The following is a 15,037-nucleotide window of genomic DNA, read 5'->3' on the forward strand; positions in this document are numbered from 1 at the left end:
CCTTTGCTCCCTGCCCCACGCCCGCTGCCGTCAATCAGGGTTTGAACATATTTCCAGGCAGCTTTGTCTCTAAGTTCAGAGTCCCAGGTTTGCTTCCTCCTGGGCTGCCCAAGTGCTGGGCACGGGGAGCAATGTTTTCCTCTCTGTTCTTAGCTCTTCCTTGAGGGCTCCTCCCCTTTCTGTGCCCCAGTGGCAGCTCCTGCAAACGCGTATCCAGGCACCTTTGTGCATGGTCTTTGGTTGATTCAGCAAGTAGGGTGGTCCGTAAGAAGTTGGGACCTACAGAGAGGGGAAGCCAGGGTCTTTCCTGGCTCCGGGAAGCTCTGTGTCCAGTGGCACCTCCTTCACCATCCATCTCCCTCAAGCACAGAATGAGGTGGAGCTCCTGAACCCTATCAACAGGGACGGGAAGGTGGGGCAGTCCCCAGGGGCGTCACACTCTGTGCTGTCTCCAGGTGTCCTGGGTTTGCAGAGCCCCAGACCACCAGGCCTTCAGCACCAGCTTGACCTGGTGACCCAAGTGCCAAGTAAGCTCAAAGAGCAGCTGGCAAAGCCACCCCCCATTTACGGCTGTGCCATGAAAGGAAGTACTTCTGCGTTTCTCTAAAGAGTGGCCCTTAGCCTTTGGGGGTGAACTACTTCTCTGGGATGCTGATGGAAGATATGGATCATCTTTCCAGAAAAAAGTAACACACCTGTGTACACTGATGGGGACCCTCCCCTGTGCTTCCCCAGCCTGTGGGCTGCCTCTAGACTATCAGCGATATTCCTCATCCTCACAATTCCAGGTAGTTTGGCAAGAGGACCCAGGTGGCCTGGTGGCTGTTTTATATCATTAATGTTAGTCACAGGCCAGTGGCTGCATTTCCATTTCTGTTCAGAAGAATTACTCAAATACTTACACAATTGCAGTGTCCAGTCCCAGACAAGGGCTGTGTGTGTGCACGCATTTGTGTGTCCAGTGCTCAGCAGATGAGCTGGTGTGAGTAGAAGCAGGAGGAAGGTGCCCATGTCACAGGCTGGTAGAGCAGAACTGAAGCCGTCTGGCCTTTCTTCCTGCTCTTGGATTTGAAGATGAGAAATACCATCTTTGAAACACTGAGGATTTGAAATGTAGCGATGCTGGGAGGGAAGGTGACATGGTCCAGTGGGGGTACCCAGCGGGGTCGATGTTTTGAGAGTGATTGTCTGGGAGCTCATGTGCAAATCTCACGCTGGGATTTGGTTCTAGGAAGATGGCCTGTGGGAACGCTGGAGCATGGGCCAGGGTGGACGTGTGTAAGCAGGGGTCTCCTTATAAGACTGGTGTGAGAACAAGTTGACTGACATGTATCATGAAATAAAATGTGGCTTTTCAAACCAGTGAAGTGGGCTGCTTGAGGTTGCAGAATCATGGGTGAAGCAGGAGACACCAGCCTGAAGTTGCGGGAGACGTGGGTGATGTGCTAAAGTGAGCTCTAGGTAGATGAACACCCATAGATCAAGCTCCAGGAGGAAGCCGATCTGATCACAAAGAGCGGTCGCTTCTCAGGAGGAGGACTGATGAGGGAGGGAGACTTCTCCCTTTTGCTCCAGAAGTTTCTGTTCCATCTAAATGGTTACAGCTAACATGGATTCCCGTGATATTTTAACAAGTCTTTTTGTTGGCATCGTGTGACTTGTCCAATATCATTTTGTGCATGTTTTCCTTTTCAGATTCTTGACGAATTCAAGAAGGACTCCGCGGTGTTCATCCTGGGGTGAGGCACCTCTATATGTCATTGCTTTTCAGGTTAGCTCTGCCTTGGGTGCAGCTGGCCTTTGTGAAGGGACACCACTGTGCCATTACTGATCTTCAGGGACAGGGTCCCTGGCAGGGGACCGGCCAGCCTGAGCAGGTGGCATGGGAGCGGGGCCACAGCAACGGGGTGGAGAGTGTTGGGTGGATGGTCCAAAAGGCTCTACAAAGAAGCCTGTGTACCTCGGGGTTCCTTCCTAGAGTGTGCTTCCTGGACTTGACAAGTTAGCAGGGTTCCTACAGAAGCTAAAGTGAGGTTAATGGAGATTCCTGGTTAAGCAGGTTGCACTGAATTAAAGTGGGTGAAGCGTGTACAGTGCCTCCTGATGCCGGGCACATGGCGAGGACTCAGGTCTATGGTGACAGCGTTATCCAAAGTCAGTGCTGCAGGACTCGTCAGGACTTTTCTGTGCCTCAGGAGTCCTCAGGTGGGGGATTTGTCAGGGGTCTTGTGTTTCCCAAGCCTGTCTGACCGGAAGCGTTTGCATGGAGTGAAGTGGCACCTAGAATATGGCCTGTAGGGCACCAACAGTCCTCAGTGAGGAGTGACTTTCCCTCTGTCACTCTCTAAACTAGAGCTCCAAGATGCCAACGGAGGTGTCAAATGAAGACTTTCAGAGTTTGGGTGGAAGGGTTAGTGTGAGGCCTGGAGGCTGCTCAGGAATGTCTTTGTAACAAGTCTGAGACAGCAGACTTGTGACTCTTGGTGTTGGTAAGGGGAGTGGCTCCAGCCCGTTAGGTCTCCCATGTAGTGTAAATCCACCTCTTTACCACCCTTTCGCGTGTGCTCGGGCAGCTCTCTCCTCTGTGGAGTGTGCTTCCCTGGAAACCAGCAGAGGCTTGTGCCCATTCAGTGAGGTTTTGGGCTTTTGGTAGCTGCAAATGTCCTCTCCTGGAAGCGGCTGCCCACAGCCTGCTGGGGAAGGGGCCCTGCCTGTGATCAGAGTGAAGGATCCCTCTGTCCAGAGGAAGGGTCTCCAGACCGAGGGCCCCTGCTGGCTCCCTGGCAGAGTCCTGCACTGCAGCTGCTTCTCCCGTCTTCAGAGCCCCTGAGGGCTCGGGACACTCTGAGGAGGCCCAGGCTCTGGTCCATTTGCTCCTCTAGCATCAGCTCCTGCTAAATGGGCTCCACATGTGGCCCTGTCCAGCAGGGGCTGTGCACACTGTGGCCCTGAGGTCCTGCCCTCCCTGCCTCCTGGCCCCCACCTTCCCCTCTGGAATCGTCCCCTACCCCTCTTCCTTGGGCCCCTGCTGGACACTTTTCATCTCCATCCCACTCACCCCTCCTCACTCTCTGGGGTCGATGCCTCTCCTCCAGAAGGCCTCCCTGGCCCTCCAGGTCTGGGTGGGGCCCTCTGGGCTCTCCCCCGGGCAGCACCTTCCTGCCTCATCTCTCTTGCTTGGTTCCTCGGTCTTCTCTGTGGCCCTACTTCATACTTCATCCCCAGACCTTGGATGGCACTGGGAATGGCCAAATGCAGAGTCCAGGCTCCACTTTCTGAGATTCTGGTGTTAGGGCCCCTCCTTGAGTCCTCCTAGGTCAGGGACTCTGTGTCATTCACCTGCATCATCTGGGGGCCAGCCTGGTACCTGGCAGAGTGGGGGCTGGGCACTCTGGGTGGAGCGGGGCCCTCTGTTGATTTTTCTCTCTCTAATGTGCTCTCTTTCCCTGAGGGCAGCAACACTGATCGGCCGGATGCCTCTGCTGTCTACCTGCAGGACTTCCAGAGGTTTCTCTTACATGAGCAGCAGGTGAGAGAATGGCAAGGGTACTGAGACTGGGGGTGCCTTCAGGGGACACCGTGTCCACCTGGCCTCTGACTGTCATAGAACAGCAGTAGCCTCTCTGACCGTGGTGCCTCGTGCTTTAGGCTGGTGTTGAAAGCTCTGTGACGGGTGGTGACCTGGGGTCTGAAGTCTCCCTCGCTGCACAGCCTTGGGCAGGGCGCTCAGCCTCTCTCAACCCATTTCCTCTTGGTAAATAGGGATGAGAGCTCACACTGCTCCGAACCATGGGGGGGTCAGAGAAGATTGCAGTAGGGCTGTGTGTACGTGTCTGTCCACACAAGTATAGTTGCATGATTTTAAAATTTCTCTTTATATTACTGGAGTCTCATTGACGTTTTCCCTTATTTATTTGACTTCTTTATCTTTTTGAATAGACTTTATAGTTTTAGAACTGTTTAAGGTTCACGACAAAATGAATTTCATTTACATAAAAATACTGAGTTGCCAGATATTTCAAACATACACAGAAGTAGATCGCGAACCATACGTCCCCATTACTCAGACTTAGAATTAGGAACATCTTGCCAGTTTTATTTCACCTCCCTCCCATCTCCACCCGAGTCTCCCTGACCTGCCCCCTTCTCCGTTCCTTTGCTGAACTCTGTGGCCTGGATTTTGTAGCCTTTGACTTATAAATGCTTCAGTAGCTCTCTTGCACAGAAGGGGACTTGTTTTTAAAAACCACAGCCACAGTCCTCCTATTTCACCTGACACAGTGAGCGGTTTCTTGGTGTCTGCCACCCAGTACCCTGCCCGGGTTTGGGTTTCGTTGATGGTAGAGAGGCTAATGACAGGAGGGAGGCACGTTTTGCATAAGGGCCCAGGCAGTGGCGGCAGGTCCCTGGCGCTCTGGGCCATGGTGAAAGAGGACTTTGATGGGTGTTGTGCCCATCATACCCTGCTTGTGTAGGGCCCAGGGAAAGTGATGGAGGTAGGTTAAAAGGAAGGGGGAAAATTAATTCTGTTGGGCACAGTTACTTGTGAGATTCTTTGCTCTTCTTTGCTTGGATTGTTCAGTTTTGCAGGGAACTTTTGGAGTTAAGTTGATACAATTACTGATACCAGTAGCCAGGATGTTCCAGAACTTCCCAGTAGGCTGACTTGGGTGTAGATTTAGCCCCACCTAGTGGTTACCTACTGTATTGCAGGATTCCCCCGGTGGGCCCCAGCGGCTGGGTGCCCTTAGAGCTTAGGGTCATAGGGCCAGGAGCAAAGGGCAGGGGCGCTCTGTGCACCTGGGGATCTGTGTGACATTTTTTTAGGGTGGTGGTGCTCATATAAAATGGCTACTATAGTACTTTGTGCAAATTATTACAACTTTTCTAGAACCATTTGGCTATGTGCTGTTAAGATGAAAACACTGAACCAAGATGCATACACTTTTATTAAATAGTTGCCCTCCTAGGCACATGTCCTGAGGAAATAACAGTATTCTAGTAGGAATGGAAACCGGGAGCCATCCACGTTTCTAGCAGGGGCCTGGCTAAGTATAGCCAGCCCTGGGTGTTACTCCACAAAAAGGGGTTGAAGTTCAGCCCCTAGAGCCCCTGTGCCTGGGTTTGGTTTCAGCTTCCCCATTAGGTCCCGTTATTTAACACAGAGGCCTCTGTTCCCCGTGTATGTTGCGTGGAGAGTATCACACACCCTCTGGAGTCCTGGTACATCCTGGATGAGTCACTCTGCTGAGAGAGCTCAGCAGAGGCCCCGGCAGAGCCAGTGCCCAGGGTGACTGCCAGCACCATTTATTTTTATTTTCGTCATCGTTCTTTGTCGTTTTCATTGTCGCAGGTGCTTAGTGCAGCCACCCACATCATGTAGATGCTTTTTTCCCTCCTAGAATATTGAATTGTCATCTCCCTCAGGCAGAGGTCTCTTTGTGCACAGCCAGTCCAGTGTCAGATTATATTTGCTAAGAACTGTGCCTTTTAATAAAATCAAATGCTTCGTGGGGATGGAAGGAAGGGAGCCAGGTCCGGCCTCTTTGGGACATCTGGGCCAGCAAGGGATTGCCATCGGTATCCTACCACTGAAGCTTCACGTTGCCTATTCAGAGACCTAAGGACCACATGGAGATGAACTCACTGCTCCCAGCCTCCGCCGTTCTGTGCCGCAGATCCCGGCGGATTTGCATGAGGCCTCGGCAGGGCTTGTTGTGGTTTTGCATCCCGTGCCAGCAAGGCAGGTCTTCGCCACGCCATTTGCACCTGTGCTTCAGCTTTTTGTCTTTCCTGACACCCTCCTCTGACCCTTCCCATCCAACCACACTCACGTCTGCCAGCACATTTGCTTTTATTATCCATAAGGACAGAGGTTTTAGGATATCTGAAACCCACAGTCAAAGCTGGAGTGTGTGCCACAGTTCATTCCTTTTGCCTGTGAATGTTGGGGGCTTGGGGGTTTGGGGGTGTGGAGAGGAAAGCAGAGTGACTGTATGCGATGTGTTCTTTTCCAAAAGGACTTTGGAATTCTAAGACTGCAGAAGCTGTTTTGGAACGGGCTGGGTATATTCCAGGCCTTAGCCATCTCTGAGCAGCCTTGCTTGGCTGACTCCCTGAAAAGAGGGCATGATCAGATTCTATTTCCACTCTCCAAAGTTTAGTTACTTGGAAACTGGACTCTGCCACTTATGAGCCCTGTGGACTTGGGGTCATTTTTTAATGGACCTGGGCTTCTGTGTTCTGTCTCTAAAATGACAGTAACAGTATAGGACTTGCAGCCTTGTATGGGCTGAAGATGGCCATTGGGAATGGTAATTATTTGTACAAACTTTCATGAATTGAGTGTGTGCCAGGTGCCACGTTAAGCCCATAACCACCTTCTATGCAGTCCCTTGCTGAAGCGTGCAGCAAACACTATAATTTCAATTTCATGAATGTGGACACACAAAGAGGGCATATATCTTGCCTAAGGTTGCCCTTATGGAAGGAGAGGACGAGCCGGGCAGGTAACCCTGGCAGGCTGACACAACCGCCATGCTCCTTGGCTGCTTCATAGCAACCAATGTAGCAGACTATTTCAGGGCATGCATCGGCAACCAGCTTATGGGTCAAGTGTAGCCCTCTTCTTGTTTTTGCAAATAAAGTTTTATTGGAACATAGCCACGCCCATGTGTCTCATATTGTCTGTGGCTGTGTTTGCACAGGCAGTGGTTGAATTATCACCCTGTGGCCTGCAGAGCCTAAAATATTTGCTCTTAGGTCCTTTATAGAGTCTATTTGCTGACCCCTGGCCAAGACCTTGATATGTGGCCCCTGATGGCCAAGGATGGCCAAGGAATTCAGAATTGGTCAATAGTTTGGTCTTTACAACTGGATAGATCCTGAGTGGTGAGGAATTTTGTCAGTTGTCATTTTGGTGATTTCTTGTTCTCTTTGTAATTTCCAGGAGCTGTGGGCTCAGGATCTGAACAAGGTCCGGGAGCGGATGACCAAGTTCATCGATGACACAGTGAGGGAAACTGCCGAACCCTTCTTGTTTGTGGATGAGGTGAGTGGGGAGCTCGCTGCTGCGTGGGCACGGCTGGCTGTGCCTGTGTCCTCCAGGGTTTGTTTCCTGGGTCTCTTCCCTCGGAGGGCACTGCCGTCAGCTGCCCCGGGTCCCTCTGTCTCTGAGGGGCTCCCCAGGTTTGGGGTTGTTCCTGCCTTGCCTTTCCTGTGCCTGTTCCCTGTGTGGCTGTGTGATCTGCCACTAGAGGGCGCTGCCACCAGGGAAGACATGTCACTGTGAACAAGATTGAAAAGTGTGGCTGGGGCAGGGATGGCTGTGTCCACCTTGCTCAGGGCAGCAGGGGAGGCCCGAGGCCGGGAGGGTGGGGGAGGCTCTCCCAGGTAGAGTGCAGCCCGGGTCACTTGGGCTTCTGATTTTTTTTTTTTATTTTAAGGAGCTAGGTGTTGGGATAGGAAGTGTCCTGCCTTCGGGTAATGTGATTCTGGGAACATTCTGGGTTTTCAGTTGGGTGGCGAGTTCACAGACGTTTGTTACTGTAATGACGGAAAACTACTGTGTAGGAAGCAAACATTTTGGAATAAACATTAAAAAAGAAAACATTGCAGAGAGCAGGAAGCCCAGGGTGGCTGTGGCCTTATGCCACCTGAGCCGGTGTGTTGAGAATCCGGGAAGCCATGTGTGGGTGCATGTGTCAGAGCTGCCCTCTCCCTGTGTGGGCACAGAGCAGAAACAGCCAGACGGGGTCCTCAAGCCACGGCTCTGCCTCTGTTTCTCTTTCAGTTCCTCACGTACCTGTTTTCACGAGAAAACAGCATCTGGGACGAGAAGTACGACGTGGTGGACATGCAGGACATGAATAACCCCTTGTCGCACTACTGGATCTCCTCGTCCCACAACACGTGAGCTTCCTGCCAGCCCGGGGGCCAAGGGGCCAAGTGGCCGGTGCCCCAGGGGGCTGCCCTGGCAAGGCCTGTCACACAGGGTAGAGAGGGAGTGCCAGTTGCTCACACTGGGATGTGCAGAAGCTTCTGGAAGGGGTGGGGGACACAGCTTCCTCTCCAAGTTGGTGTTGGAGTAATAATCCTTTGTCGATGGCCCTAAACCCTAAGTCGGCAAACCTGCCTTTTTGCAAGTTGTGCGTCTCAGTGGACATAGCAAAGCAATTCAGTTGGCCGTTGACTGGTATTTATGGAGTGTCTGCTCTGGGCCAGGCCCTGTCCCTGGTGGGTGCAGAGAGAGAAAAGAAAGGTGGTAGGCTGTGCTCTCTCAAGTGTCACTGCAGGTGGTGGGGGGTACTGAGAAAAGGCCTGTGGGTACGTCATCCTCTGAGTATCTCAGAGTGAAGTATTTCAGGGGCAAATCGACTCCACGGTTCTGTCTTCCCTGCCCTGTTCATTCTTGTCAGTGGGTTTTCCCAGACGTAGGAGGAGACAGTGAAGGGACACAGTCCCTTGACACGTGGGTGGCCGCGGTGAGGAGTGTATGAGTGTCCCTGTGGACATTTGGTGGGCGTGGCTCACAGCAATGAAGGCCACCAGCTGCTGCTGGGCACCTACTCTGTGTGGCCTGCAGCGCTGAGAGCATGCTGAGGGCCAGCACTGCTGACAGCCAGGCCCAGTGGGCGGCCGCGGGGCCTTGATTTATCATCTGCTCTTTCTCACTCCCGAAACCCTTTGACCAAGTTCTAGAAAGAACACGCCATCCCAGGCTCTGGGTTGCCAGGGGCCATCATTCACTTCTGGCAGGTGGCCTATGTCTAAGCTAGTGACCAGTGCAGCCCTGGGACTGTGTGTCTGACCGGGCCTTGGTTCAGGCATTTCTAGACAGGGAGCACTTAGAGCTGTGGGGACTAGGGCTCCGATGTTCCCAGGGGACACCTTGAGGTGCATGGCTGCCCTGCGTGCTCCCTCCCCTCATGGCCACCCACTCTCCTGTCTCAGGTACCTCACAGGTGACCAGCTGCGCAGCGAGTCGTCCCCGGAAGCGTACATTCGCTGCCTGCGCATGGGCTGCCGCTGCATCGAACGTGAGTAGCCCGTCCTGGAGGAAGTGGCACAGCCACTGGGGCCACTGCCTCTCTAGCTGCTCGGAGCTTTTTGGGTTTAAAGGGTTGAATCAGAGACAAGCAGGACAGGCCGAGGGAGGCCTGGTGCCAGGAGTACCTATAGTGAGGGAAGTGGCAAGGACCTTTCCCTGGAAGACACCCGTCTGTCCCCGAGTCAAGGAATGACTACTCAAGCCTCGCCCAGAATGCTTTGGGCACCCAGAGAGTGTCCCAAAAGAGTGGGAGGCTGGGCCACCCCCTGCTTTTAAGAGAAGGCAAGTCAATGCCCTTTACTTCTAGCACTGGTTCCCGTGTGCCCAGGCACCGCGTCTCACCACTATTGGGGCATTCGTGAGCATTTATGGAAAGGACAAGCAGGGTCTCCATGGCTGGGCTGATGGCACAGGCCTTATTTCTGTGCTGCCTTTTTGTCATCTGTCTGGCTTTCTCCCTTCCAGCCTCACTTAATCTCAAAGGTTCCTAGGCAGATGTATTAGTCAGCTTCTGCTTACTGTCGCAAAAGGCCTGTCATAATTATAAAGACAAAAGGTTTATTTTGGTTCACAGCTCAGATGAAGCCCATCATGGAGGGAAAGCATGGTGGAGCAAACCCTCTCACATCATGTGCTAGGAGGAGGGAGGGGCTTGTGTCCCACAGTCCCCTTCAAGGATATGCCCTCAGTGACCTGAAGACCTCCCCCTAGGCCACACCTCCTAAAGGCCCTGTCCCCTCTGATTAGCACTCCCCTCAACCCTGGGACCAAGCCTCTAACACTGCTGTGTTTGGGACAGCATAGCAGTGGATTTGGCTGGAAGAAGGCATAAACCAGGGGTTCAGATTCCAGTGTTACCAAAAACACTCACCATGGTATAAAGTTTAACAGTAATTATTCTATAGATTCTCCCAAAAAGCAAATGTGAAAAAATAAGTCAGAAGCTCTTAGCTTAGGTGAGGAGAGGGTTGAAAATTTGGGGGTCGCTCACCTCCATAGTCTGCTTCTGTTTGAATATTTCACTTGAACCTTTGACGGTCTTTTCATGCCCTCTGTTACTTCACTGGCCGAGAGGCAAGCAAGGCTTCCCCAGGGGACGTGGGAAAAGCAGACACACTGTGGAGAGCTTAGTAAAAAGAGGCGTTGGGACTATTTCTCTTTGGAGAAGCATTGGGTTATATGAGTGGGCGGGTAACCCCAGGTACACGGTGAATCCCTGTGTGCCTGGGGGTGCTCCTCGGAGTCCTGGTCCCTGGGCTGCTGTGGGAGCAGCCCTGACCTTGCTGCCCTTGGCCCGGATGGCTGCTGCTGAGCTGCCCTGTTTCTCCCGTAGTGGACTGCTGGGACGGGCCCGACGGGAAGCCCATCATCTACCACGGCTGGACGCGGACCACCAAGATCAAGTTTGATGACGTCGTCCAGGCCATCAAAGACCACGCCTTCGTTGCCTCCAGGTCAGCTGGCCAGTTGCCTTTAAGGGAAAGTGGCTAGTGTGGGACAGACAGACACACACACTGAACTGCCCACCCCCTCCTTCCCCAAACACTGTGGGTCTGCACCTCCTCTTGGCCAAAGTCACTACCAGGGGCTGGTGAGAGGTCCACGGTGGCCTCAGTGGCGTGATGCTCTCTTTGACGTTCCTGGCAGGTAACAGCACCATGAGAAGGGACGCTGGGATCTCTCTCGGAGTCTGAATCCCGCTCTGTTCATTAGCAACCTGATAGGCACTCACCGTTCACTGCTGTGGTTCCCACATCTTAAAAACAGAGGTGATAATTACGCGTACCTCACAGGGCGGCAGTGAAGACTAGACACGGTGATATCTACCCAGTCCTCGCACTGTGTCTGAGTGTTTTTTCCTACCTGGTAGGTGAAAGAACGATTAAGGCTTGCTGTTGGAGAAAATGCCCGTTCATTGAGGAACGGCTCTGCATATTTATAGAGCCGGGGGTGGTTTGACAGTTATGACAGTTTAATGGTTGAAGGGTTTGACAGTTGGCATGGGGTGCTTTCTGATTGGTGGGTAAGGATCATGTGAGCCAGCAGGGCTAGTCTGATTGGTGGGTAAGGATCATGTGAGCCAGCAGGGCTCACCATCGGACAGCTCTTCTGGGGGGGATGGGGAAGTTAGTCTTTGGAGCTGGGGCGACTCCCAACAGTAGGAAACCTTCAAATCAGTGCACACACAGTCTGCATTTCGGCCTCTCTCCCAAGAGCCTCAGCCCTTGCTTGTGCTGACTTCCACTGTCTGTGAAGCCATGAAGGACCCCGAGTTAACAGAGATGGTGAAATCAATCAGACTCTATTAGCTTTTTGTCACTGTAACAAGATATCCGAGATAATGAAATTATAAAGGGAAAAGGGTTATTTTGGCTCAAGTTTTGGAGGTTCCAGGCCATGAGTGGCCCCGTTGTCTTGGGCTGTAGTGAGGCAGCACTTCATGGCAGAACAAGACCACTTACATGGTGAGCCAGGGAGCAAAGAGGAAGAAGAGGAGGCCAGGGTCCCACAGTCCCCTTCAAGGGCTCACTCCTGAGACCTAAGGACTTCCCACTAGGCCCCATTTCTTAAAGGTTTTCACCTCTGATCTGCCACCTGGGGACCAAGCCTTTGGGGACATTCAGCCTTCATGCCATAGCAGACTTCTTGGGGAGAATGCTTTGATTTCACAGTGCTTGTGGCTGGGAGTGGCTGTGCAGTCACAGGGCATGGCCTTGCTCATAGCTGGGGGAGGGCTTTGTGGTCAAAAAGGGGACCTGCAAGGCTGGACCCTATAGTCAAATACATTGTTTTGTGGTAAAATGGATGAGTGTTCATATTAAGAAGGATTTTTAAAAAGATTATAAGCAGCATCCATTCCATTCAGAGTTGGCTCCCAATGGAGTTTTCTGTGTCTTCTTTGTTCTGGAAGCTCGGCTGTGTGGACCAGGATGGGGGCTTAAATCTGTTTCCCAGGATTGTCTTGAGGTGAAACGTGGCTAAATGATTTTATTTTAAAGCCCCCCCCTTCCACGTGTACTCTGCTTTCCACTGGTGCTGCGGCTTCCTATTTATGATAGAGACACACCTGCCTTCGAAATAGTTTTGCTTCATAATAAATGCATTGCACAAACCTCAGATGGATTCTAGATGGAAAGAACCTAGCTATATATTACATTTCTTCGCTAGTTGGGGAAATTTGAGTATACACTATCTATTCAGTGATATTGAATTAATGATAATTTCCTGAGTTCAGTAATGGTGGTGTGGGCAGGCAGGAGAGTGGCCTGGTTCTTAGCAGATATAGGTGGGGGGATTTCTGAGCCTCCTTTCAAATGGCTCAGGAAAAAATGTAAATGTGTGCATGTATGTACCTTGGGCACATTACAAATCATATATAGGCATAGATATACTTGTTCAAATGATACACACACATATAAAATCAGTTCTTATTGGTGGCTTCTGTATTCTAAAATTTATTTCTAACTCCAAATTGCAAAGCACTTTTGAGGTCATTTCTGGGCATGTGACAAGTGGTGGGAAATTTGAGTCATCTGATGCGCACGTGCCCAGCTCAGATGCAGAGATGCTTTGCCTTCTTTTCAGTCCTTGAAATGCAAACAAGTGTCCTTTTGGTCGTCTCTCTCATGCCATGTTTTTCATATTTTTGAACTTTGGCTGGTGACTTCACCTTTTGAAGTGGCCCCAAGCACAGGGCAGAAGTGCTGGGTGGGGTTCCTAAGAACGAGAAGGCTGTGATGTGCCCGAAAATCCATGTGATAGATCAGCTGCCTTCAAGCACAACTTCTAGTTCTGTTAATGAGTCAGCAGGATATACTGAATGAGGTGTCTTCAAACAGAAGCTCATTAAAAAAGGTCTTCAAATTAACAGTTGATAAAAATGTGACCAAAGGCTTGAAAGATTCTAAGCCAGTCTTTCCCCTGAGGAGCAGATGGCTCAGGTCAGTGTTGGCAGTGACTCATGGACCATGGCACCCACAGACAATGAGATTCAGCTGTACCTGCACACACAAAATGTGCATGATGCACACATACACAAATAATATATCAGTATATACACGTGCATACAATGCACATACGTGTGATAAATGAACATAACGAAACAATTACACTTTATAAAAATGGGAAAAAATAAATAGGATAAGCAGGTGCACCCAGGAAAATGCTAACACTGGGGCCTCTAGTTGACACATGAGTACTCATTGTACTGTGTTTTCACCTCTTTTGTAGGTTAGAAGCTAAAACTTCAGGGGCTTTTTTATTTTTATTTTTTTAAATTTAAAGATGTGCATAAGTTAAAAGAAAAGCACCGAGAAAAGTTGCTGTAGTTTGTACCTAGACACAATGAACATAGGAAAGTGGCTGATGATTGCTCTGGGGTCAGCAGGGCCTGAGTTCTGGTGCGGTGTCCACCTCCTCGGCTGAGCCAGGGCGCAGGCGTCATGGGTCCGTGTGGGGCAGCCGTGGAGGTGCCCGCCCCGCTCCTGAACTGACCCTGCCCTACTGCTGCAGCTTCCCTTTGATCCTGTCCATCGAGGAGCACTGCTGCGTGGAGCAGCAGCGCCACATGGCCAAGGTCTTCAAGGAGGTGTTTGGCGATCAGCTGCTGACAAAGCCCACGGAGGCCAGTGCCGACCAGCTGCCGTCGCCCAGCCAGCTGCGGGAGAAGATCATCATCAAGGTAGGCCGCCTTGCTCCAGGTGCTGCTCTCCTTACCAACTTCATGGCCTTGGAAAGGCCACTTACCCTCGAGGTGCCTCTGTGTCCCCCTGGGTTTCAGGGGTAATGTAAAACCTATCTCCTTCGCCTTGGTGCACTAGCAATTGCGGCTACGTCCCACGCAGGTGCTCTCCACGCACTGACTGGTGATTGGTCTAATAGGAATCTGTGATTGCTCATGTGTTCTTTGACACCACGCCCCTCTCCAAGTGACCCCAGGAGCTGTTCCAATCATCCAGTCCCCAGGCCTGTGAAGGAGGTGGATACTGTGGGACGACGGTCCTGGGCCTAGTGATGCCAAGGGAACATTGGGGTATTTGTATTAATAGGATGGAGACCAGAAGCAATGGCTTAGAATATTTGAAACCATTTCTTATTCATTTGAAGGAGAATGTTCTAGGAGCTTTGAGCTCCAGCCTGCAAGGTGACCCAAGACCCTCACCACCTACTCTCCCATCTCCCAAGGGGTTTAGCTAGGGCTCTACAGATCCCGAAGAGCCCCTGGCTAGGATGGGGGAGGGCAAATGAACTTGAGTGGGAAACGCTGCATCTTCTTTTTGGAACCAGTCTGTAAAGCTCGGGGCTTCCTTCCATTGTGAGTGTCAGCAGCAGGCCACCTGGGCTTTGTCACCAGCAGAAGGCACAGATACTTTCATATCACATTCAGTTATTGCAGATATCTCAAAATAACATTGTGTTTGTTACCATGTGGGAATTATGGAGGTGATTAGATCTGCCTGTGCATCTTATTTAAGATGCTAATGAGGAAGCATGCCTATTACTATATTGAATTATTTTTTATTTAATATCTTAATAATTGTATTTCAGTATAATTGGCTTCCCTTATAATTGTATGCATTGTTAACATTCTGAGAATGGGATCTGTAGTTTTCCCCACAGCACAAAAATGAGGACAGTCTGCCCGGGAACCTGGTCCTCGTTTGTGGGGGAGCTGAGGCTTGGCATGTCTGAGTCCAGCTCACTCAGGGCGGCATGCTGGGCCTCTGGGGCAGAGCATTTCCTGTGAGCAAGAGCTGTCTGTTGTCCATGGCTCTTCCTTTCATGGTCAGTGCATGTGAACTCTGTGCATGACCATCCAATGGGGGCCGAATCTGAATGCTGTACCTGGCAGCTGTTAGGAGGGAGATGGATTTTGTAGACAACTAGCAAGGCCACAGGGAAGGATGGACAGGTCTTCACCAGGTCCCTTGGTCCACCTTGGCACTTGTTTGGGCTGCTGTAACCAGTATCATATGCTGAGTGTCTATC

General features: G+C 51.3%; 1 protein-coding gene across 1 annotated transcript in view; it reads left to right on the forward strand.

The window, feature by feature from the left end:
• The window catches only part of Plcg2 (phospholipase C gamma 2), a 124,246-nt gene that overhangs the window by 65,720 nt on the left and 43,489 nt on the right, over positions 1-15,037 (forward strand). The window contains exons 8-14 of the mRNA XM_027933125.2: positions 1,696-1,739; positions 3,457-3,529; positions 6,950-7,051; positions 7,793-7,911; positions 8,953-9,038; positions 10,383-10,503; positions 13,562-13,730. Of these exons, the coding sequence (XP_027788926.1) occupies positions 1,696-1,739; positions 3,457-3,529; positions 6,950-7,051; positions 7,793-7,911; positions 8,953-9,038; positions 10,383-10,503; positions 13,562-13,730 (714 nt within the window). The remainder of the gene's footprint in view (positions 1-1,695; positions 1,740-3,456; positions 3,530-6,949; positions 7,052-7,792; positions 7,912-8,952; positions 9,039-10,382; positions 10,504-13,561; positions 13,731-15,037) is intronic.

The sequence above is a fragment of the Marmota flaviventris genome, chromosome 18 (genome assembly GCF_047511675.1).
Source record: "Marmota flaviventris isolate mMarFla1 chromosome 18, mMarFla1.hap1, whole genome shotgun sequence".
Lineage (NCBI taxonomy): Eukaryota > Metazoa > Chordata > Mammalia > Rodentia > Sciuridae > Marmota > Marmota flaviventris.